Source organism: Dendrobates tinctorius, unplaced genomic scaffold, assembly GCF_039654945.1.
Source record: "Dendrobates tinctorius isolate UK_male_01 unplaced genomic scaffold, ASM3965494v1 ptg000075l, whole genome shotgun sequence".
NCBI lineage: Eukaryota > Metazoa > Chordata > Amphibia > Anura > Dendrobatidae > Dendrobates > Dendrobates tinctorius.
This window is the reverse complement of record NW_027361743.1, coordinates 20,380,086-20,401,403: the sequence shown is the minus strand read 5'-3', so window position 1 is coordinate 20,401,403 and position 21,318 is coordinate 20,380,086. Positions and strand designations below refer to the sequence as shown.

Genomic DNA, 21,318 nt, shown 5'->3' with positions numbered 1-21,318 from the left:
AAAAGAGGTAAGAATAGGAAGCATTTAAGGAAACCAGGATGGATGAACACAGAACTTAAGCACATGCTAAAAAGGAAGAAAAAAATGTTTATAAAATGGAAAGAGGGAGGCATAGCTAAAGAAGAATATAATGCTGTCTGCAGAACCTGCAGGGCACAAATCAGACTAGCTAAAGCTGAAAATGAATTGAGGCTTGCAAGAGATGTCAAAAGCAATAATAAAGGATTTTGGGGATATGTCAAAAGTAAAAGAAAAGTCAAAGATGCTATAGGATTTTTACAGGATGAAAATGATGAAATGGTAAGACAGGATGTTGAGAAGGCTGAACTTTTAAATTCCTATTTTGCATCTGTTTTCTCTCAGAAAGGAAATGTAACATCAACTGTTATTCACTGTCCTATTAAGGGAATAGAAGAATCCAGGATATCTATAAACAGAAAGATAGTGAGGAAACACTTAGCTAACCTAAATGAATTCAAGTCTCCAGGTCCAGATGAATTACACCCCAGAGTACTGAAGGAGATAGCAGAAGAAATTTTTGAACCCCTCTCCATAATCTTTGAAAATCCTTGGAGAACAGGAGAAGTGCCAGAAGACTGGAGAAGAGCAAATGTTGTTCCTATCTTCAAAAAGGGGAAGAAGGTGGACCCAGGCAACTATAGGCCGGTGAGTCTGACTTCTATACCAGGAAAGATCTTTGAACAAATTATTAAACAACATGTATGTCAATACCTGGATAAGAATGAAGTGATCAAACAGAGTCAGCATGGGTTTGTAACTAATAAGTCATGTCAGACTAACTTAATTTCCTTCTATGACGGTATCACTGATTGGGTGGATCAAGGAAATGCTGTAGATATAGTATATCTTGACTTCAGCAAAGCATTTGACAAAGTCTCTCATACAATCCTTATTGAAAAAATGACTAAGTATGGAATGGACAAGGCAACTGTTAGGTGGATTCATAACTGGCTTAGTGATAGGACCCAAAGAGTGGTCGTAAATGGCTGCACATCCAGTTGGAAGAATGTCTCAAGTGGGGTACCACAGGGCTCTGTCCTGGGCCCTGTATTGTTCAACATCTTTATCAACGATTTAGATGAAGCAATTGAGGGTAAACTGATTAAATTTGCTGATGACACAAAGCTAGGAGGGATAGCTAATACTAGAGAAGAGAGAGAGAGGATTCAAAAAGATTTAAATAAACTGGAGAAGTGGGCAGCAACTAACAGAATGGTTTTTAACAGGGAGAAATGCAAAGTACTACATCTGGGCAATAAAAATGAAAAAAGCATATATAGAATGGGAGGAATAGGGCTAAGTGACAGCACATGTGAAAAAGACTTGGGTATACTAATAGATCACAGACTGAATATGAGTCAACAGTGTGATGCAGCAGCAAAAAAGGCAAATGCAATTCTAGGATGTATTAACAGAAGCATACAGTCTAGATCACGTGAAGTCATTATTTCCCTCTACTCCTCTTTGGTCAGACCTCATCTGGAATATTGTGTCCAGTTTTGGGCACCACATTTTAAAAAAGACATCAACAAACTGGAGCAAGTTCAGAAAAGAGCAACCAGAATGGTGACCGGTCTGCAAACCCTGTCTTATGAGGAAAGGTTGCAGGATTTGGGAATGTTTAGTTTGCAAAAGAGAAGACTGAGAGGAGACTTAATAGCTGTCTACAAATATCTAAAGGGCTGTCACATTGTAGAAGGATCAACTTTATTCTCATTTGCACAAGGAAAGACTAGAAGCAATGGGATGAAACTGAATGGGAGGAGACACAGATTAGATATTAGAAAAAACTTTTTGACAGTTAGAGTGATCAATGAGTGGAACAGGCTGCCACGAGAAGTGGTGAGTTCTCCTTCAATGGAAGTCTTCAAACAGAGGCTGGACAGACATCTGACTGGGATGATTTAGCGAATCCTGCTTTGAGCAGGGGGTTGGATCAGATGGCCCAGGAGGTCCCTTCCAACTCTACGATTCTATGATTCTTTGATCAGACGCACAAACGGGTGTACTGTAATAAAAAGTATGATTGCAAAGGACCCATATACACTACCGTGTAAAAGTTTAGGGTCACTTAGAAATTTCCTTATTTTTGAAAGAAAAGCACAGTTTTTTCCAATGAAGCGAACATTAAATTATTCAGAAATACACTATATACATTGTTAATGTGGTAAATGACTATTCTAGCTGAAAACGTCTGATTTGTAAAGCAAAATATTCATAGTTGTATAGAGGCCCATTTCAAACAACCGTCACTTCAGTCTTCTTATGATACTTTGTGTTTGCTAACTGTGTAAGAAGGCTAATGGGTGGTTAGAATACCCTTGAAAACCCTTGTGCAAGTGTGTTAGCACAGCCGAAAACAGTTTTGCTGATTAGAGAAGCTATAAACCTGACCTTCCTTTGGTCTAGTTGAGAATCTGGAACATTACATTTGTTGGCTCCATTAAACTCTCAAAATGGCCTGAAAAAAAAAGAACTTTCATGTGAAACTCGACAGTCTATTCTTGTTCTTAGAAATGAAGGCTATTCCATGCGAGAAATTGCAAAGAAACTGAAGATTTCCTACAACGGTGTGTACTACTCCCTTCAGAGGAGAGCACAAACAGGCTCTAACCAGAGTAGAAAGAGAAGTAGGAAGCCCCGCTGCACAACTGAGCAACAAGACAAGTACATTAGAGTCTGTAGTTTCAGAAATCGACGCCTCACAGGTCCTCAACTGGCAGCTTCATTAAATATTACACGCAAAACGCCAGTGTCAACGTCTACAGTGAAGAGGCGACTCCGGGATGCTGGCCTTCAGGGCCGAGTGGCAAAGAAAAAGCCATATCTGAGACTGGCTAATAAAAGGAAAATAAGATTAATATGGGCAAAAGAACACAGACATTGGACAGAGGAAGATTGGAAAAAAGTGTTATGGACAGACTAATCCAAGTTTGAGGTGTTTGGATCACACAGAAGAACATTTGTGAGACGCAGAACAACTGAAGAGATGCTGGAAGAGTGCCCAACGCCATCTGTCAAGCATGGTGGAGGTAATGTGATGGTCTGGGGTTGCTTTGGTGCTGGTAAAGTGGGAGATTTGTACAAGGTAAAAGGGATTTTGAATAAGGAAGGCTATCACTCCATTTTACAACGCCATGCCATACCCTGCGGACAGCGCTTGATTGGAGCCAATTTCATCCTACTACAGGAGAATGACCCAAAGCACACCTCCAAATTATGCATGAACTATTTAGGGGAGAAGCAGGCAGCTGGTATTCTATCTGTAATGGAGTGGCCAGTGCAGTCACCAGATCTCAACCTCATTGAGCTTCTGTGGGAGCAGCTTGACCGTATGGTTCGCATAAAGTGCCCATCAAACCAAACCAAGTTGTGGGAGGGGCTTCTGGAATCATGGTGTGACATTTCTCCAGATTACCTCAGCAAGTTAACTGTTAGAATGCCAAAGGTCTGAAATGCTGTAATTGCTGCAAAGGGAGCAAAGTTTGAAGGAGAAAATTATTATTTCAAATAAAAATCTTTTTTTCGAACCTTGTCAATGTCTGGACTAGATTTTCAATTCATTTGGCAACTCGTTTGATTAATAAAAGTAAGAGTTTTCATGGAAAACACAAAATTGTCTGGGTGACCCTAAACTTTTGAACGGTAGTGTATGTTCTTGCACAAGGGTCCTGTCATCATGCAGTCAATCAAGGGCAGAAACAGGCAGATTTTATTTATAAGATTAAGATCTTTCTATGTATGTCTTTAAAGGGATTGTTCGATCTGCTACTGAAAGTCTGACTGCAGACTTCAGCGTCCTCATAGTGGGTGCACCACACGCTGTCGGGATTCTTTGGTGTCATTAGCAAGAGCTGGCAGAGCAAAGCGTTTGGAGTTAATTGGTAGATGATTGTATTTTATCTACTTGTTACCTTGTTGTCAAATTTTTTTTGTTTTTTGGCAGAAAAAAGTTCACCAGTTCTGCAGTAAGATCTGCTGTGAGGACTACAAAAAGCTGCACTGCATCGTTACCTTCTGTGAATACTGTCAGGAAGAGAAAACCTTACACGACACCATGAAATTCTCCGGCGTCAAGAAGCCGTTCTGCAGTGAAGGTTTGTTTCTGCTATAAACATGTAATGAGAAAGTGAGAATCGGAGTCTGTACTTTTGTTTAGTTTTCAGTGCATTTCCATGCAAACAGGATGCATCATCCTCTCCCAAATATCTTATCTCTTCACCTTTTCTTTTGTGCAATTAAAAGTAAAATACAGATTCAAATAAGCTGCTTTCTTTTTTTATTTTGTAAAATGATAGGCATTTTAAAGGCAATGGTGAGTATAATTGTGTGTACTAAGATGTCTCTCCGTCACAGGTTGTAAGCTACTATACAAACAGGATTTTGCAAAGCGTCTGGGACTGAAGTGTGTCACCTGCAACTACTGCTTTCAGATGTGCAGAAGAGGAGCAACAAGAGAGTTTGATGGCAAAATAAGAGATTTCTGCACTGAGGATTGCAGTAGAAAGTTTCAAGATTGGTATTACAAGGTAACAGGAGCTGAGGGGGGTATACTAATGAGCTCCAAACCTAATGGTTGAAGCTTATCTAATGTTTTAAAAGTAACTGCCAATATCTATAATAATTTTTTTTCCTGGATTTCCAGACATGAATGAAATGATCTGTTTCTCTATTTCAAGGCAGCAAGATGTGACTGCTGTAGAACTCAAGGGACGCTCAAGGAGAAAGTCCAGTGGCGAGGAACCATAAAAAACTTCTGTGACCAGCACTGCTTACTGCGCTTCTACAGTCAGCAGAATGAGCCCAATATGACCACTCAGAAGGGCCCGGAAAACATGTATTTTGGTAAGTTGCTTCTTTAGATACATGTTGGTTTAGGTCTACCTCTCCTACACAATTATGATATTGGTGATGGTGATTATTACTATATTTAAGTAGGTCTGGTAGATAAGCTATCTTTTCGATGACAGATTTCTTGGATAAATTGCTACAATATGTCTTCATGGTGATTTGGTCAACTCCAAATATTGCCGAAACTTGTGATGGAATGAATACCGAAAAGGCAATTGCTAAGTTGACAATCTAAAACCGATCCCATACATGACAGTGGAGGGCTTTAATTCATTTCCTATCACATCTCATGTAAGCGTTAAGAGGTTGCCTAGTCTTAGAAGAAAAGTCTGCTGTCATATATATACCATCCCTACCCTGGTGTGCATGGCACCCCCACCCCTGCCCTGGTATGCATGCCCCCACACCTCTACCCTGGTATGCATGGCCCCCAATCCTCACCCTGGTGTGTATGCCCCCCCACCCCTACCCTGGTATGCATGCCCCCCCCCACCCCTACCCTGGTATGCATGGCCCCCCATCCTCACCCTGGTGTGTATGCCCCCCCCCATCCTACCCTGGTATGCATGCCCCCCCCCAATCCCTACCCTGGTATACATGCCCCCCCCCAATCCCTACCCTGGTATACATGCCCCCCATCCCTACCCTGGTATGCATGGTCCCCCATCCTCACCCTGGTATGCATGGTCCCCCATCCTACCCTGGTATGCATGTCAACCCCAACCCTGGTATGCATGGTCCCCCACCCCCCCACCCCTACCCTGGTATGTATGCCCCCACCCCTACCCTGGTATGTATGCCCCCACCCCTACCCTGGTAGGCATGGCCCCCCACCCCTACCCTGGTATGCATGGCCCCCCCCATCCTCACCCTAGTGTGTATGGCCCCCCCATCCTCACCCTGGTGTGTATGGCCCCCCCCATCCTACCCTGGTATGCATGGGGCCCCCATCCCTACCCTGGTATGCATGCCCCCCCACGCCTACCCTGGTATGCATGGCCCCCACCCCTACCCTGGTATGCATGGCCCCCCCCACCCCTATCGTGGTATGCATGGCCCCCCCATCCTCACCCTGGTGTGTATGGCCCCCCCCATCCTACCCTGGTATGCGTGGGGCCCATCCCTACCCTGGTATGCATGCCCCCCCATCCCTACCCTGGTATGCATAGTCCCCCATCCTACCCTGGTATGCATGCCCCCTCCCCCCATCCCTACCTTGGTATGCATGCCAACCCTACCCTGGTATGCATGGCCCCTCATCCTCACCCTGGTATGTATGGCCCCTCATCCCTACCCTGGTATGTATGGCCCCTCATCCCTACCATGGTATGTATGGCCCCTCATCCCTACCCTGGTATGTATGGCCCCTCATCCCTACCCTGGTATGATTGGCCCCCAAACCAGGTCCTGGTTTGCATGGCCACATCCTTTTCCTGGTATGATTGACCCCACCCTTATCCTGGTATGCATGGCCCCATCAGAAAGCATTAAAAAAGTAAACCATTACACTTTCATCCAGGCGCTCCCTCACAGCGTCCTGCTCCGGTGCTATCAGCTGCTTAATGCTTGTAAGCAGCGCATGGCAGGGACGTCATGTTCTGATTGCAAGCCGAAGGGCAGTTGGCAGATTGCTCAATGCTCTGCACGCCGGGACTTTGTGCTCAGAGAGCATTCATTGCTCTTCAGTAGCGCGCAGTGTCAGCCGGAGCCTTCCTGCTGCTGCCGGCGGTCACGTGTGCCGATACTTAAGAACAATGAATATACACGAATAAACATTTCTCAAGTATTGGCACACGTGACCACCGGCAGCAGCAGGAAGGCTCCGGCTGACACTGCTCGCAAAAGAGCAATGAATGCTCTCTGCGCACACAGTCCCGGCGTGCAGAGCAGTGTGTATTCCGTCAGCTGCCTTTCTGCTTACAATCAGCGCATGACGTCCCTCCTTCGCTGCTTACAAGCATTAAGCAGCTGCTGGCATCAGAGCAGGACACTGCGAGGGCGCACAGGAAACGTAAGTGTAATTTTTTTTTTTTGTTTGTTTTAATGTTTTCTGATGGGGCCAATCGTACCAGGATAGGGAAAGGATGGGACTAATCATACCCGAACTGGTATGGGGGCCAGTCATACCAGGATGCCATTGAGGAGAAACGAATATTCATTGCCCTCCACACCCATGGGCGTGGAATGCAGTGAATATTCATTTCTCTTTAGCAGCGGGCACAGGAGTTGGCCACAGCAGCCAGCTCCAGCCTCTGTGACCCGCTGCTCCACAAAAACTGCTCCTCCACCTCCCCACCATAGCCATAGGTACATCCGGACTAGAAGACGCACCCCAATGAGATTTACATAGATCTCATTTTCTGGTATTATTTCTGACTATTATATGTTTCTTTACAGATCAAGGTTCTCAAGCTTCACGACCAAGAGCTACGGTATACAAAACTTTTTTGTGTGTAGATATTGTATGAGGCACTTGGTGCACATATTACATATACATATTATAATATACAGTAATCAAAATTATTTTTCTCTTTCAGGGTCCAAATTCTTCCTGCTCACCAGCAGCACCTAAAGACATGAAGAACAAGGCTGTGCTGTGCAAGCCATTGTCCATGACGAAGGCCACCTACTGTAAACCTCATATGCAGGCCAAATCTTGCCAGAAAGGTATTACAATTTACTAAATAAGGATGGTGCAGCTTCGTGCTGTGCTTGCTGCACCTGCGTGACGTTTCCGCCTCGTAGTTTAGATCGTCACAGTATTTAATACTTATATTTGAAGGCTTTGATCTTGTGTAGCGTGAAGAGCACACGAAAGGTTTTTCTTTTTAATGTTTTTTTTTTTAGAAGAAGAATTGGATTCAAATACAAAGTATGTTCCAGTGCCTATTCCTGTCCCTGTATATATCCCGGTGCCTATGAATCTCTACAGTCAAAAAGTACCAGCTTCTGCTCCATTACCTTTTCCTGTAAGTTAAAGGACTCGGAGTAGTTCACAAATGACAATCATAAATATGTATATTTTTATGATGGGATTTATGAATAGGGATGAGGCTTACCACATTTACATTTCGAAAAGTATAATTTCATTCATTAAAAAATATTTACTTTATAATGACAGATCCCAGTCCCGATTCTGGTGCCAGCTGATTTTGACAAAATAAAGGAACTACATGAAGATCTTTGCAGAAAAGACATAGCATTAAAAGTAGAAGATGATTTAAAGTCTGAAGACGTTAAAGGGGAAGAAACAGATGACTCCATATCACTGATAGAAGATATTACTGAGGACAGGAAGATAAAGGATGAACACCCACTGGACTGGAAAGTGTTAAAGGAAGAAATCTGGCACAATCTAATTAATGATGAAGAAAAACTGGAGAAAAATTCATTGAAAGAAGAAGTAGTAAAAAAAGAAGAATTAATGGAAGGCGAAGTTGAAGAAATAGCAGAAGACGAAATAAAAGAAGTAGAAGAAATAGAAGATGAAATAAAAGAAGTAGAAGAAATAGAAGATGAAATAAAAGAAGTAGAAGAAATAGAAGATGAAATAAAAGAAGTAGAAGAAATAGAAGATGAAATAAAAGAAGTAGAAGAAATAGAAGATGAAATAAAAGAAGTAGATGAAATAGAAGATGAAATAAAAGAAGTAGATGAAATAGAAGATGAAATAAAAGAAGTAGATGAAATAGAAGATGAAATAAAAGAAGTAGATGAAATAGAAGATGAAATAAAAGAAGTAGAAGAAATAGAAGATGAAATAAAAGAAGTAGAAGAAATAGAAGATGAAATAAAAGAAGACGAAGTAAAAGAAGTAGAAGAAATAGAAGAAGACGAAGTAAAAGAAGTAGAAGTAGAAGAAGATGAAGTACAAGAAGAAGAAATAGTAAACCTAGATGCGAAAGAGGAGATTAGTAAAGTGGATTTTCTGTTGATTGACAGCCCTTTGCCGTTTATTGAATCTGATGTGCTGGACACAACTGTTGCCGAAGATAAGCTAGAATGTGGCATAGGTATGATGTGGGCCATTTTTTGCATAAATAGTGAATTTTTCTGCAGTATATTTTTTGAAATGTATTTCTATATTTTTTTATTTAGATGAAGATAGCCTCAATACAAATGTTTCTACAAACTGCATCGCAGAGAGTCCTGCAGGCCTGTCAGATTTCCCAAATGAGCCAGAACTTGATCTTGAAATAGACTTCCCAAGGGGTAAGGTGCAATTTGATCTTTATTTATATACTACATGTCGTAATGATTTCGGTGTACTCAGTCCTAATATCTATGTCTGTTGAGCTGATCGAAATGTTTTGCATTTTCATAGTTCTGTAATGACACAAAGCTATGTGGTTTAATAAACTTTACAGACGATGTTCTTAAGAATGCGTACAGCAAGCCAAGGAGGGGGGTGGAGTGAGGGAACAGGCAACGCCCATTGGACCGGACAGAACAGATTACCATACAGGGCGGGACAAATAAAAAAAAAAGTTTTTTATGGGTGATACATGGGGATTCAGGGGGTTTCAGAAGTAGTTGTGGAATGCATAACTGACACTCAGGTAAGTGATATTTTTAGCTGGTAGGCCAAAAAAGTGGTGACAGGTTCCCTTTAAGTTACAAGTTGACATGGACAAACTTAAGTGTTTGGACATCCACCTGGTAGATAAGATTTCCCTGACAGACTTGATGTTGAGATCTGTATGTGTTGGGTCATTATTCTGCTGCAGAATTAATTTGGAGTTAATTAAGTGCTTCGCTGATGGTATTACGTGATGGATTAATATCTTCCCTTGTTTCTTAACATTGAGGACACCATTAATCCTGACCAAATCCCTCACTACATTTACTGAAAATAAGGCTGGACGATTAATTGAATCCGATTAATTTGCCACTTCAGTGACGCACGCTATTAATAATAGAGCCGAAGCGAGGCGGCGGCAGTGCTGTCATCAAGGTGTGCAGAATCACAGTAAGCTTAAAATGAAATGTTACCCTTACAGTACAGAACTAACATCCAATTTGTCCAAAGTGAACAGGTTCCGCCCTGCCGAGGCAGCGTCCGCCCTGCTGAGGCGCAGCGTGGACACAACATGACGAAAGAATGTCTGTGGCTCCTAGAAAGGTCGCTTTTAATCTTTAACCTCTTGTTAAAAGAGCAGCAATAAGGCTATGTGCCCACGGTGCGTGTTAAAACGCACACCAAAAACCGGACTCCTTCCCAGAAATCGCGCGTTTTTTTCCGCACGATTTCACCGCGATTATGATCGCGATTTTGCCGCGATTTTCGTGTGCGATATTCAAGCACTTTCCAAGCGATTTGAAGCATCGCTTGGAAAGTGATTGACAGGTTGTTCACACTCGTCAAACATAGTGTTTGACAAGTGTGACCAGGTCTTTACTATTGAGGCCGCCTATGCGGCATCAATAGTAAAAGATAGAATGTTAAAATGCTAAAAAAAATAAAAAATCGGTGTATATTTACCTACTGGCGTCCCGCGCTGCCATCCCGGGCCTCAGCGTTCCCAGTAATGCCTTGCGAGACCTGTAATGACGTAGTCTCGCGTTGCTATAGCGATCTCGCGAGACCACGTCATCACTGGACCGTGCCGCAAGGCATTACTGGGAACGCTTAGGCCGGGAATGCAGCGCGGGACGCCGGAAGGTAAATATACCCCGATTTTTTTATTTTTTATTCTTTTTTTTTTTTTTGGGTATGGTACCCAGGGCCTGGAGGACAGTCTCCTCTCCTCCACACTGTGGGTACCAACCGCACATGAGACGCTTAACTTCCCGCATGGTGGGTATAGCCACATGCGGGAAGAAAGCAATTCTCATGCATTCCTATGGGTGCGGAATCGCGGTAATTCTTTGCGATTCCGCACAAAAGAATGAGCATGCTGCGATTTTTTCCGCGATGCGATTCCGCCGTGGAAAAAAGCGCAGCATTAGCACAGTATGTGCGGAATGCCATAGGAATGCATGGAGGGCGTTCTGTACACGATTTTTAAACGTTTTTGCTGCGTTTTCGCGCCGAAAATCGCGGCAAAAACGCTTAAAAATTGCTACGTGGGCACACAGCCTAAAATTTAGAAGCAGCACTCCGATTCTGGTTAAGATGCTTTCACCTCTGCATTGATACTTTGATTTTTCTTTTTCATCCACTTTGCATTATGTTAATTAATAAAAATGAACTATTAACACAGTTTTGGAAGCAATCGTCCTTGGCAGCATTTTTTTCCTTACAAGCTTAAAACATTTGGATAGCGTTGCATGTTCTAGGTGGAGTAAAACTATGAGAGTCACTTTTAGAAAAGGATCTGGGTGTCATTGTAGATCATAGACTAAGAGAAAGCAGTGTCTCATCAGCAGCTTATAAGGCTAGCAGGTTATTGTCATGTATGAAAAGAGGCATGAACTCACGGGGCAGGGACTTAGTACCAAAACTAGGACCGTTAGGTATAAGTTCATAGAATTGATTCCATGGAGTCGCAAGTGGCCCAAACAAAAGAAATGGTTAGGGTTTTTTTATTTATATATATATATATATATATATATATATATATATATATATATATATATATATATATATTTATTTAACCTGGGGCACTCCCTTATCTGCAGAAAAAAAACGTTAAAGGGGTATTTCCATCTCCAAGATCATATCCCAATATGTAGCTGGTGTAGTAATCATAATAATAATATTAGCAAATTCCTCCAATTAGAAATGAAGTATAGCTCTACTGATTTACTTTGTCGCTTACCCCATGTTCAGGGCATTGCAGTAGCATACGTCCATGGTTACGACCACTCATAATGACAGTTGTTGGTGGTCGTAACCATAAATACCTAAGCTACTGCAATGCCCTGCACATGAGGTAAGCAACTTGGCGAATTAGAAGAACTATACTATATTTATAATTAGAGGTATTTGCTATTATTATTACTCCTTCTACATATTGGCACAGGCCTTCTTTACTATGAGAACTCTTAATCTGTGGAGTAGTCTACCTCAGAAGCTGATCACAGCAGGGACAGATAACAGTGTAGAAAAAGGTACAGATGCTTTTCTGGAAGAAAATAATAAACATTTACATGGGGTAAAGTTCTTGTTCTGAACGTTGATCCAGCCAATCGATACTTGGTCTTATGGGGCAGATGTACCTATACCCTCCACCCCCCGCCTTTGTTCTATCCCATCCGTCCCTCAGTCTAACTTCATAGATTATTTTTTTGCAGGTATGTCTGTAAATATGAAAAGGAAAGTATCCAAGTTTCGCTTTTTTTTTTTTTTTTAAATCATAATTGAGATCATGTACAAGTTAATTATTTTATTTTGTTTTTTTTAAGCTGCTGAGGAATTTGACACAGAAAGCGAGTTTCTTTTGCCTCCTGTATTTGAAGAGGAGTATGAAGATCAGCCCAAACCTAAACCATTGAAAAAGGTAATATAAAACAAAATGAGGTGGTGACCTAAAAATTAGATATGTTTCTTTAAAAAAAAAAAAAAGTTTGGATAAAAACAAAAGATCAACAAATTCCTTAAGTTTTTTTATTTTTCATATTGCAGACTATAAAAATATTTAAATTAAATAATTTGCAATTTTCCAAATTAGGCTTCTTTCTAGGCTTACATCAACAAGTAGTCCATATACAAAATACACTGGCACTTCTTTAAACCATAGAGACACTGAAAAATGTCCGACTTATATAATCTTTTTGCCGAACTGAAGAGACCCAGCAATAACCATATTAAAAACAAAAAGTTTATTGAAAATTATTAAAATACTTATAAAAATGACAAAATACCCAGCAGGAGGAATTAGAACGTCACGACACAACAAAAAATATAAGTTATGTAGGTAGTCCCATACATAAATCAGGTTTACCCTAAGCTAATTAGCATAAATTAGCAGCTAGAGGTGCATACACAATGTTAACTATAATGCTAATTACATGTAAACCTAGATGCTATACCGCAATCCCATCATTATAATATATAATGCGTAAATATATCATCATAGATAACAAATCCTAAGTGCAATTTAATATATCTAGCAAACTCAAAAAAGCAATAAATACAAAGGGATAATTACCTCATGTAAACAGGCGTCTGTAACAGTGCGTGGCGTGACCTCCTCTACCCCAACGCGCGTTTCGCAAAAGCTTCTTTCGGGGGCGTGAGAAACGGGTTAAAGCCAATGTGTCACCTGAAAATAGTTTATCGGTCTCATTAGGTTTTTAGAGAAAATGATTTCTGTAAAAAAGAAAAGCCCTTACCCAACCCCAGATCATGAAAAGTGGAGACGTTATGGGTCTCAGAAAATGGCGCAGTTTTATTTATTTTTTTTTAGCAAAATTTGGAATTTTTTTTCACCACTTAGTTAAAAAAGAACCTAGACATGTTTGGTGTCTATGATCTCGTAATGACCTCTGGAGAATCATAATGGCAGGTCAGTTTTAGCATTTAGTGAACCTAGCAAAAAAGCCAAGCAAAAAACAAGTGTGAGATTGCACTTTTTTTTGTAATATCACCACACTTGGAATTTTTTTCCCGTTTTCTGTTACACGACATGCTAAAATGACTCGTTCCGCAAAAAATAAGCCCTCACATGGCCATATTGACGGAAAAATAAAAAAGTTGTAGCTCTGGAAAGAAGGGAAGCAAATTTCCTCTGTTTTACCAACTCGCTTATTTTGTTAAGAACAAGCAAACTTTATTACATGAGTATTATTTTCTGATGTAGCGCTTTGTTTTTTGTTTTTTTTTGCTTATTTGAAAAAATACAAACTAACACTTCTCGTTGTAGGGAGCAAAGAGGAAAGCAGTTTCTGACCAGTCATGTAGTGAAAACTCAGAGTCTTTGTTTCCACTGAAATATTCCTATGCCATCAATGCTTGGAAGTATTGGGTAAAAGCACGGATAGCTGCAGATGAGCTCACAGAATGTAAGTACGCCCTCGTCCTCCCCACAGGCACTAGTTTAGGTGTGTTTCTGAAAGTCATAAAATGTTAACAGCCACATCACTCCTGCCGGACCCCCGACGTCCTGCAGGTCTACAGCTCTGGGCATTAATAACCATTGGACTGTATGATTATCCAAATAGCTGAAAAGAGCCACAGGGGAGCGATACTGTACTTTAGCTGTCTGGTGACTATCGTCAAATTGTCTTTAAAGCTCCACCAACATTGCCTCTAACTCCCTATTTTCTATTATGGTTGAAAGTATAGCGCTTTAGTCAGGAAGGGATCCCTGCAAACCATATACTTCCTCCTCTGTTGATTAGCAAGCCTGGCGTGAAGAAATATGACGCGCCACGTCAGACCCGGCTGGTCAAAAGAGGAGTCTTGGATTCTGGCTGTATATGAGGTAGTTCACAGGGCCATGTAGTATTGTCGTGCCTTGTGGAGAGTTTATTTGCCCAGCTGTAGCAATTTCATTAGCAGAAATACTGTGGATTTCAATTTCAAACTTTAATTTTGTCATTACTCAATCCTTGTCTCTGTTTCTTCCCTTTTAGATAAATCCGTGAGGTTAAAAGAAGACCTTCTGTTGCACCCCCCAAGTGCGCTCAGTTATTGGCTTTCATGTTTTATTAAAGAAGTGCAAAGACCAAATGGAGATAGCTATGCACCAGACAGCATATATTATCTATGTCTTGGCATCCAGGAGGTCAGTAGTTTAACCATGAGACATAATTACACACAAGGTTTTTGTCTTAAAGTTAACTCTGTTGCGGATGTTTACCTTAATCTTTGTCTGTGGTTCCTGTTTTAAGCAGGTCCATACCCTTTAAAAAAAAAAAAGTAAAAAGTTGGCTGATCAATTACTTCTTGAGACCTCATACACGTAGCCAACCAAGCGCGTTTGTCTGCCGCTGACAGAACAAAAGGATGAGGCATGTTGAAATCTCACGTGTCCGACGTATTTTTCTTACCTTTGACATTAGGAAGAGTTGAGACCCCCCCCCCCACTCAATGGTTGCCAATTCCACTGAAATCTGTGATTTCTCCATCGCTTCATTGGGGGACACAGAAACCATGGGTGTATGCTGCTGACACTATGTACAAAAGAAGGTTAGCTCCTCCTCCGCAGTATACACCCCACCGACCGGCACTAATTTCCTCAGTTTAGCTTAGTGTCAGTAGGAGGTGGACACGGGTCTTTCATTAGACCCTTATCTACCTCAGTGTGCGTCGTTTCTTTGCAGGTTCCGGAGGGATACCGAGTGAACAGTCACATCCGTACTCCCACAAAGAGACTATGAGTACGGCGTGTACTGCCACCCCGTATCCTCATAGCTCTCCACGTCAGGACCAAGGGCCCGAGCACGGATGCGTGTCAGGCGATCCAGCTGGTCCTCGCCCCCCCGTCGCCCACCAGAGCCTGTCGGTCTGGAAGAGACGCGGACCTTCTTTTAAAGCGACAGGATCATGATAAGGTACATAGCTGAGGGGTAAGTATGGGACCCCGGAGCATCAAGCCCTTGCTCTCCCTGCCTCCCACGTCTCCCCGGCTGCACCTTTCTTTCTCATTTGTCCTGCCATGCTGCAGGCCCGGGTACCTGGCGGAGCGGGCGCCCTGAGTGACATGTCCACCAGGTGTCACATGTCCACCAGGTGTCACGGCTCCTTTAAGCAGCCTCTTCCCTGCGTCCCCCTCACCTCTCCCCGGCTGCACTTATCTTGTTTTTGCTCAGCAGCCGGGCGATCGCGCGGGTGCAGCGTTACCTCCGCGCCACCCCGCGCTTCCAGCCGGCCGCTGCATCTACTCCAGGCCCCGGCTTCTATTGCGGCCTTGTTCGGCGTCGCGGCCACGCCCTCCGCCTTTTTCCTAGGCGGCTTCTCTCCCGCCCGTTCTAAGCCCGCCCACCGCTCGCTCCCTCCCATTCTAGGCCGCCCTCCTCTCTCTCCCTCCAGGGGCGGCGCTCAGTCTCCTAGCCTGCCTATCAGCAGCGGGCGGTGCAATCCTTGGTTGCAGTTAGCCCCGCCCGCCTTCTCCCTGTCTCCACAAGGAAGCGCGCCTTTTTTTATACCGGGCTCCCCTCAGGCGGCCGCCATTTTCCCCAGCCTGTCAGCCGGACTCCATCGTCTCTTCTGTGGCCCTGCAGATTCGAACGAGCCTTGCAGCAGCGCTCACTGGAAGCATCCACAGGACACCGGACCGTGAGTAGCTCTGCAACTGCAGACTGACACCCTCCTCTGCCTCCTGTCCCCCAACCTTCCGGCACTGCTTCAGTGACTTTCCCTCATTATGTCTAACTCTAAGCCTGATCGTGCTCGCCCTCCGGCTTCCACCTGCACCTTAGTCAAGTTTTTTGCATGCTCTTCGTGCAAACGCAAACTTCCCTCAGGTCAGCCCACTCCCCTCTGCACCGACTGCAGCAACCCCATCCAGACCGCCGCCCAGGAGCCCCCTATTGCTCCGTGTGAGAGTGAATCCCTCATTCCAGACTGGGCTTCTTTATCTCAATCAGTAGCGGATCTCACCAGGGTGTCTCAGACCCTAGTGGCCGTTCTTGATAAGTTGCCCCTGGACACCTCTGCAGGACCCAGCAGGTCACAAGAGGTTCCATCTGAACCAGCCAGCATGAGCCGCAAAAGACCCAGGCAGGATCTCCGGCCGGAATCCTCCCCTCGCCCCATCTCACCGCATAGTCCTTCCCAGCAGTCTCCTTCCCGTGCCTCCTCACCTCAGTCAGGCGAAGCTTTCTCGGATGCGCCATCCGAGGAGATTTTAGAGCTGGATTCGGACCATACCGCGGACATGAAGGTTACGGTACAGAACCTCATTGCAGCGATAAACCACACTTTTGAGATCACAGACTCCCCTGCGAAAACCTCAGATCAGGAGGTTTCGTTCAGACGGGCAGAAACACCTTCCAGGGTCTTCGCTCCTCATTCTGAGTTTGCCAAGCTCCTCACCAGGGGAAGAGAAAATCCGACCAGGTGCTTTCAAAGAGGGAAGCGCCTCGGCGTGCTGTATCCATTCTCTCAAGAGCTCACCGACAACTTCTCCCTCTGTAGATGCCCCTGTGACCAGACTATCTAACAGCACGGTCCTTCCGATTTCGGGTGTGGCGGCTTTGAAGGATTCTAACGACAGGATCCTAGAGTCCTTAGCAAAGTCAGCATTCGAAGCGGCTGCGACGGTGCTAACCCCAGCTTTTGCCTCCACTTCGGTAGCAAAGGCCATAGCTACTTGGGCGGATGATCTCCGCCAAGGCATTCTTGATGGAGCCCAACCAGAGCGACTGGCCGAGCTAGCCAACCAGATCTCCCAGGCAGGGGAGTATTTGGTCTCCGCCTCTCTAGAATGCCGCCTCTTGCGCAGCAACTTAGTTGCAATCCGGCGTACAATTTGGCTCAAGGTTTGGCAGGCGGATTTGTCTTCGAAAAGGTCCCTTACCAATCTGCCCTTTCAGGGTGCACGTCTCTGCAAGGTTTGGCAGGCGGATTTGTCTTCGAAAAGGTCCCTTACCAATCTGCCCTTTCAAGGTGCACGTCTCTTCGGATCCCAGCTGGACCAGATTATCAAAGACGCCACTGGGGGCACAAGCTCTCTTCTCCCTCAGTCCAAGCCTCGTAGACCCCCTCCAAGGCATCAGTTTCGGCCCTTTCGGTCTTTCCGCCGCGCCGCGACTGCAGAACCTTTTTCCAACCACCGATCTCACTCCTCCCAGGGCAGATCCTCCAGGTCCAGAACTGGAAGGTCCACCTTGGCATGACTATCTAAAGTGTCCCGAGGCGCCTTTGCAACTGGGCGGCCGACTCCTTTTCTTCAAGGATGTCTGGCTGGCATCGGTGGAAGACGCTTGGGTCAGGGAAGTTGTATCTTCAGGATACAAGATAGAGTTCGTTTCTCGGCCCCGGGATCGCTTCTTCGAGTCCCGTCCTCCAAAAGACTCCGCCTTAGTTCCGGGCTTCTTTGCATCCATCGACTCTCTTCTCAGTTCCGGGGTGATTGTGCCCGTTCCCGAAGCAGAGCGATTCACAGGGTTCTACTCAAACCTGTTTGTAGTGCCCAAAAAAGGCGGCGCGGTTCTGCCCATTCTGGACCTCAAACTGCTGAACAAGAGGGTCCGCCTGCGTAATTTCAGAATGGAGTCCCTTCGTTCAGTAATCGCTTCCATGGAGGCGCAGGAATTCATGTGTTCAATAGACATTCAAGATGCCTATCTGCATGTCCCCATCTTTCACGGGCATCAGAAATTTCTGCGTTTTGCGATTCATCAGGACCACTACCAGTTTGTCGCCCTGCCGTTCGATCTCGCCACCGCACCCAGAGTGTTTACAAAGATCATGGCGGCATTGATGGCCCTGTTGAGGATCAGAGGTCTCGTACTCTTCCCGTACCTCGACGACATTCTGATCAATGCTCCGTCTTTTCACCAGACTCTCGAAAGCCTTTCCATCGTTCTCGACACCCTGTCCAGTTTCGGGTGGCTCGTAAACAAGAGGAAGTCCTGCCTCCCTCCGACTCAACGTCTTGTGTTCCTAGGCTTATTGTTCGACACCCGTCGATCGAAGGTCTTTCTCCCGGAAGAGAAGTTGATCTCTCTGCGGCGAGATGTTCGATCGCTGCAGAGCCCGAAGCTTCCATCTTTCCGGTCAGCCATGAAAGTCTTGGGAAAGATGGTGGCGACGACCGAAGCGATCCCCTTTGCTCAATTTCACACGGGACCGCTTCAACAGGCCATTCTGTCTCGATGAAACAGGTCCGTTCTCTCCCTGGATTGTCCAATTCGTCTCTCGTTCCGGGTCAAACAGTCCCTCAATTGGTGGCTGATGTCACCCCTCATTTCCCTGGGCTGATCATTCCTTCCGATTCACTGGCAGATTGTGCCTTCTCGGCTGGGGAGCTGTGTTTCGCAGTCAGACGGTTCAGGGTCGGAGGTTGACTCAAGAGACAACTCTGCCGATCAACGTCCTCGAGATACGGGCGATTTATCTGTCTCTCATTCACTGGGAAAGGCTTCTCAGGGGTCTGCCGGTCCGCATTCAGACAGACAATGCCACAGCGGTGGCATATGTCAACCACCAAGGGGGGACATGGAGCTCCTCGGCTCTAGCGGAAGTGTCCAGGATTCTCCTCTGGGCAGAGGTATCGGTCCCAACGATATCCACAGTGCACATTCCCGACGTGGAAAACTGGGCCGCCGATTTTCTCAGCCGCGAGGGTCTAGCGGTGGGAGAGTGGTCCTTACATCCGGACGTCTTTCATCAGCTTTGCCGTCGTTGGGGGACTCCGGACGTGGACCTGCTGTGTCTCGCATGAACAGGAAGGTCCCACAGTTCGTATCCAGGGCCCGAGATCCTCTCGCAGTGGGTGCCGATGCGCTAACCATTCCCTGGTCGCAGTTCAAGCTCCCTTATCTGTTCCCTCCCCTTCCTCTTCTTCCCAAGCTGTTGAAGAAAATCAAGGCGGAAGGGGTACCAGTCATCCTCATCGCTCCGGATTAGCCCAGAAGAGCTTGGTTTGCGGACATGGTCAACCTTCTCGCGGACGCCCCCTGGAAGCTTCCAGACAGAGCAGATCTACTGTCTCAAGGTCCGATATGTCACCCCCAATTCTCTGCCGCTCAATTTAACGGCGTGGCTGTTGAAACCGCGGTTCTGAGGCGGTCAGGTTTTTCAGATCGGGTTATTCACACCATGATCCGGGCTAGAAAACCATCGTCTTCCAGAATTTATTATCGTACGTGGAAGGCCTATTTCACTTGGTGTGAGGCCAATGACGTTCCGCCCATGTCCTTTTCTCTTCCTTCTAGTCTGGCGTTCCTCCAGGCATGCCTAGATGCGGGCCTTGTCCTCAGTTCTATGAAGGGTCAAGTTTCGGCGCTCTCCATTCTTTTTCAGAGGACGTTGGCCTCCCGTCCGCAGGTCAAAACCTTTCTTCAAGGAGTGGCTCATACGGCACCTCCGTACCGCGCTCCCGTGGATCCATGGGATCTCAGTCTGGTTCTGGAGGCTCTTCAACGGTCTCCCTTTGAACCTCTCAGGTAAGTCTCCCTGTCCCTTCTATCCTGGAAAGTGGCATTTCTGGTGGCCATTACCTCCATCCGGCGCGTGTCGGAAATGACGGCCCTTTCTTGTCGCCCCCCTTTCCTGGTGCTCCATCAGGACAAGGTGGTCCTACGGCCCCCGCCTTCCTTCCTTCCTAAGGTGGTGTCCATTTTCCACCTAAATGATGACATTGTTCTCCCATCCTTTTGTCCAGGTCCAATCCACCCTCTGGAGCGCTCCTTGAACAAGTTAGACCTGGTCAGGGCCATGAAGGTCTACTTGGCTAGGACGTCTCCCTTGCGGAAGACAGACTCTGTTTTCATCATTCCAGATGGTGCGCGGAAATGTCAGCCGGCCTCCAAGGCTACCATTGCTCGCTGGATCAGATCAGCAATTTTGGATGCCTACCGGGGCAAGCATCGAGTGCCCCCTCCTGGAATTAGAGCTCACTCTACCCGGGCAGTGGGTGCCTCCTGGGCGGTGCACCACAGAGCTTCTGCGCAGCAGCTCTGAAGAGCGGCAACCTGGTCTTCGATCCACACGTTTGCCAAATTTTACAAGGTCCACACCTACGCTTCGGCGGACGCCAGCCTAGGCAGAAGGATCTTGCAGACGGCGGTGGTGAGTTCGCTGACCTGATGGCAGTTTGTTTCCCACCCCAGGGACTGCTTTGGGACGTCCCATGGTTTGTGTCCCCCAATGAAGAGATGGAGAAAACAGGATTTTTGGTTGCTTACCGTAAAATCTGTTTCTCGGAACCTTCATTGGGGGACACAGCACCCTCCCATATTCTGCAACTCCTGTTCTTATGTTTGTTTGTTGATTTACAGTTGAGTTGTCTGTTCTGTTTTCATTCTGTTGTGTTACTTCTCCTACTGCTTTCTCACTAACTGAGCAAATTAGTGCCGGTCGGTGGGGTGTATACTGCGGAGGAGGAGCTAACCTTTTTTTGTACATAGTGTCAGCCTCCTAGTGGCAGCAGCATACACCCATGGTTTCTGTGTCCCCCAATGAAGGCTCCGAGAAACAGATTTTACGGTAAGCAACCAAAAATCCTGTTTTTGGCCACCTTGATGTAGTGTGCATGGCAGCATGAGCAGAAAAAGAACAGACGATCAGCAGCCAAATTTAAGCTCTCCTATCACACGCCGGTGGATGCTAAAAACTCAGATTATTCAGGTCTTAGAAGCAAAGTCTGAGTGCCTGTATACTGCCTGAGTCTGTCATCCAACTTCAAAGGACGTCAGCCAAGCAGTGATCTAGAATTGCTTAAGCCCATTTATAATTAGGAAATACTTCTGTTTTTGTTTTCGTTTTTTCTTCCTCCTTCTTCCAAATGCATTAACTTTATATTTCCGTCGCATAGCCATATGAGAACTTGTGTTTTGCAGGATTAGTGTTTTTGATGGCTGCCATTTATTTTGCCATACAATATACTGAAA

General features: G+C 45.2%; 1 protein-coding gene across 1 annotated transcript in view; it reads left to right on the top strand.

Moving 5' to 3' along the window:
• Positions 1 to 21,318, top strand: part of ZMYM2 (zinc finger MYM-type containing 2) — a 116,600-nt gene that overhangs the window by 82,406 nt on the left and 12,876 nt on the right. The window contains exons 9-19 of the mRNA XM_073583065.1: positions 3,968 to 4,118; positions 4,378 to 4,550; positions 4,701 to 4,866; positions 7,270 to 7,304; positions 7,410 to 7,539; positions 7,720 to 7,841; positions 7,994 to 8,885; positions 8,971 to 9,084; positions 12,220 to 12,314; positions 13,680 to 13,818; positions 14,392 to 14,543. Coding sequence (XP_073439166.1) covers positions 3,968 to 4,118; positions 4,378 to 4,550; positions 4,701 to 4,866; positions 7,270 to 7,304; positions 7,410 to 7,539; positions 7,720 to 7,841; positions 7,994 to 8,885; positions 8,971 to 9,084; positions 12,220 to 12,314; positions 13,680 to 13,818; positions 14,392 to 14,543 — 2,169 coding nt within the window. The remainder of the gene's footprint in view (positions 1 to 3,967; positions 4,119 to 4,377; positions 4,551 to 4,700; positions 4,867 to 7,269; positions 7,305 to 7,409; positions 7,540 to 7,719; positions 7,842 to 7,993; positions 8,886 to 8,970; positions 9,085 to 12,219; positions 12,315 to 13,679; positions 13,819 to 14,391; positions 14,544 to 21,318) is intronic.